This window comes from Fukomys damarensis, unplaced genomic scaffold (genome assembly GCF_012274545.1).
Source record: "Fukomys damarensis isolate Sample0158 unplaced genomic scaffold, DMR_v1.0_HiC HiC_scaffold_17, whole genome shotgun sequence".
Taxonomy (NCBI): domain Eukaryota; kingdom Metazoa; phylum Chordata; class Mammalia; order Rodentia; family Bathyergidae; genus Fukomys; species Fukomys damarensis.
Window position 1 is genome coordinate 45,416,176 of NW_022900929.1, and position 3,630 is coordinate 45,419,805.

The 3,630-nt window shown below is 58.9% G+C and overlaps 1 protein-coding gene across 1 annotated transcript in view; it reads right to left on the minus strand.

The window, feature by feature from the left end:
• Sall2 (spalt like transcription factor 2) overlaps positions 1–3,630 on the minus strand; it is a 13,611-nt gene continuing 9,981 nt past the window's right edge. The window contains exon 2 of the mRNA XM_010637819.3: positions 1–3,378. Coding sequence (XP_010636121.1) covers positions 425–3,378 — 2,954 coding nt within the window. The 3' untranslated portion in view covers positions 1–424. The remainder of the gene's footprint in view (positions 3,379–3,630) is intronic.

Sequence of the window (3,630 nt, forward strand, 5' to 3'; positions counted from 1 at the left end):
CAGCTGGGAAGGAAGGTCCTGGGACGAGCAGTCCTGCAGTGTGAACTGGTCACCGGCGAGTGGCACTGGGTCTTTGGATACATCTGCCAGCCCCTATGGGCTGGGCTGTGTGCGGGTTCAGTGATGGGTGCTTAGGTGCACCGGCCAAAGAGAAGGAAAAAGGAGAAAGGAGAGAGCTCCCGTTGAAAATGTAAAAGCTGCAGAGGATCTTTCTTCAGGTAGAAAGAATGAAGGAGAAATCCTCAGGGGGCTATTCCCATGTAAGCACAATTTCCAAGCTAAGGGATTAGGGAAAAGCCACTGGAGATATCATGTAAGAACTCAGAGAAAGACAAATAAGGGCTCATAAATCTTAGAGGGCCTTCCACGGAGCTCTCGGCTTCTGCTCCCTGGGTCAAAGGGTGGCAGGTACAGAAAAACTGGCTCATGGGATTGTGGGATCATCTTTTCGAGGGAAAGGGGAGAGCCCTGGGGAAGTGATGGATGGCGAACAGCCAGGGACCAGTGAAAGAGCAGCAATATTCTGAGGGCCATGGGGAGCAAAGGGCTGTACCTGGTGGTGAGCCAACAGCATATGCTTCTTGAGAGTAGCCCTCTCGAGGAAGCCCTGCCTGCAAAAAACACAAGTGAAGAGTGGCCCCTCCTTGGGGTGGGTCTTCTGATGCTCCTCCAAAGCTGCCTGGCTAGGAAAGGCCTGGCCACACGCTTCACAGGCCTTTCTGCCACTGCTCTCTCCTGGCTCCTTTCTCATGGCTTCCTGCAAGCTCAGCTCCTCCACCAAAGGGGTGCTGATGCTTTCCCCTTCTGGGGTGAGTGCTGTCACCGGGCTTGAGCTCCTCTCTGGTTTGCTTCCCTCTCCCATGCCTCCCGAAACGTCACTGGTCTCCTGCTCCATCGGCTGGGGTTGATCCAGACTGTCAGCTGGTGGTGGAGGTGGTGGCAGACAAGGCTGCTGAGCTGCTTTCTCACTACCGTCCATCTCCTTCCCTGCGGCTGTTGCTGTCACTGTTCCCACCTCCTCCTCTGCCCCAGATGCCTCCTCCGAATCACCTCGTACTGATATTGCCTTCTCGCCTCCACTCTCTGAGCCTCTTCCTGCCAGGGAATCTTCATCAGTCACATCCTCCTCTTCTTCCTCATCCTCGTCATCTTCCTCTGACAACTCCTCCAGTGATGGCTGCTGTGACTGCTGCTGGGGGTAGCTCCCTGCCCCCGAGGCTATACCCTGCTCAGAGCCATTCTCCTGGGCAGCACCTCCACCCTCAGGAACAGTGGCACCGCCATTGGGGATCTGGCCCCCTAGATGCATCCGAACATGCTGCTGCAGAGTGACAGCATTAGTGAACTTCTTCTGGCAGATAGGGCAGGAGTTCTGGGCCCGGGCAGCTGGGCTGGCTTTGTGGCCCACAAAATGTGCTCGCAGATTGCCCCGAGTGGAGAAGGCTCTGCCACACACTTTGCATTTGAAGGGTCGCTCACCTCCATGTTGGCCGTAATGCAGGCGCAGGGCCCGAGGGCAGCTCAGCACCCGGAGGCAGATGACACACTGGTTGGGTCCCGAAGAGGCCGAGGATGAAGGTGCAGGGGAAGAGGTGGTGGGTGCTCCAGCGGCAGTAGAAGCCACCGCCACAGCTCCTTGCCGGTCAATCTTCTCTACCAGCTGCTGCAGCTTTGATGTCTCAGAGGGTGAGGCCCCTAAGGGCTCTAGCACGTAGGGGAAGGGGAAGCTGCCAGTGGACTTGAAGTGGTTAGTAAGCAGTGCCCAGCTCGGTAGCGAAGTAACCAGCTTGCTTAGCTGCATGCGAGTTGCTGTGCCACTTTCTGCCACCCCACTGATGGCTGACCCCTCACCCCCTGGGGGAGTGTTTTCATCAGCCTTATTCTTGGGTTCTACTGCTTTCATGAGCACGAACTTATTGAAAGCAGGGAGCCCAGGAGCTGTGACTGTGCCTGCACCGGTGGAGAGCAGTGTCAGGCTCTCTGTGGCACTGAGAGCTGTGGTGGAGGCCACCAGAGGCTTGCGCTCAACACCTCCACCTGGAGTGGCCACCTCCTCCTCGGCCTTCTCTGGTGGCACAGACATTCCATAGGGCAGGCCACTGCTGGTGATGACGTAGTCTAGGTGCTCCGGCACCGGATGTGGGTTCATCTGCACGTGTGGGTACTTCTCTCGATGCCGGTGGAAGTGCACTTTGAGGTTGCCTCGGGTGGTAAAGCGGTTCCCACAGACATTGCACTTGTAGGGCCTCTCACCGGTATGGGAACGAAGGTGGATCTGCAAGGCGCTGTCGCTGCCAAATACTTTGGCACAGAAGCGGCATTTGTGCCTCCCACCAGGCTTCTCCAAGGGACCCATCACTTCCCCATAACCCAGCTCACCACTTCCATTCTTTGGCTTCAGGAGCCCAGGGGAGGCAGCAGCCTCAAGGCCTCGGGCTGTCCCGAGGCACTGTGCTGCCAATAGTCCTGTGCTGCCTGGGAATGCCAGATGAGGTGAGGCAAGCAGCTGATCTGTGCTGCCAGTCAGGGATGAGGAGGGGGTGGGGGCAGGTTTGTGGCTTCGTCCAACCCCTCCAGCAGAGAAGGGATGCTGCGACCCCAATGGGTGGTAAAGGTGGAAGAAAGCCTGCTTTGGCGCTTCTGCCCCTGAGGAGGAGGAAGAGGAGGAGGAGGAGGAAGAGGAAGGTGCCAGTGTCTTGCCAGATTGGACAGGCTTGATAGGGCTGAAGAGGGGCAGTAAGGGCTTGGTGGAAGAGGCAGTCCCTGTCCCAGGCAGCTCGGAGGGACTGGCGGGGGCACCCACGGTCTGGCCTAGGGAGCCCAGCAGCAGCACCTGCCGGCAGATTTGCTCGGTCATTTGCATCTGGTGGATCTGGCGCTGCTGCAGCACCCGCAGCTCTTCCAAGATCAGAGGGATGTTCAGGTGGCCGCTGCCTACTCCTGGGGGTGGAGGTGGAGGCGGTGGAGGAGGGGGTGCAGGGGTAGATTCTGGAGGTAAAGGGGTTGCTCCCAGCTTGGGACTGGCCAAGATCAGGCCCCCGCCTCCCCCAGCCGCTGTACCTGTGGCAGCGACCAGGAAATGCCCGGTAGATTCCTCTCCTCTCCGCTCTTGGCCCCAGGTAGGATCCATGGGCCCGGAGGACCCGGAATCTGGGGGGTTGCTGTGCTCTATATCCATGACCTGAGGACTACTGTGGCCCTCAGGCCGGGGTTCAGAGGCCACAGAAGAGTTGCTGGGGTTCTCCTGGCCCCCAATTATCACCATTACAGGAGGGTCAGTAGAGCATGCGTTCTGGTGGGCGAGGAATTCGGCTGGGTCAGTGAACTGTGCGCAGCATTTGGCACAGACTTGGGGGCGGTCCCCCTCGCCAGCATCACCTGGGGAAAAGGAGAAAGAGAGCGTGGGTGGTGCAGTTGGGTTGGGTAGACAAGGCTCTATCTAATTAACCAGGAGCCCAGGAACCGCTAGCCGGGGGTGGAATGAGAGCTCACCATCAGGCTCTGCAGAAGGCTGACGCGAGAGGACGCGAGAAGCCCGAGCACCCGCCAGCGGGGTCCACGCGCCCGCGACTCCCCACCTCCATCGCCCTCCTCCGTTTCCGCCCCGGGGAGTGGAAAAGGGTGAGAGGC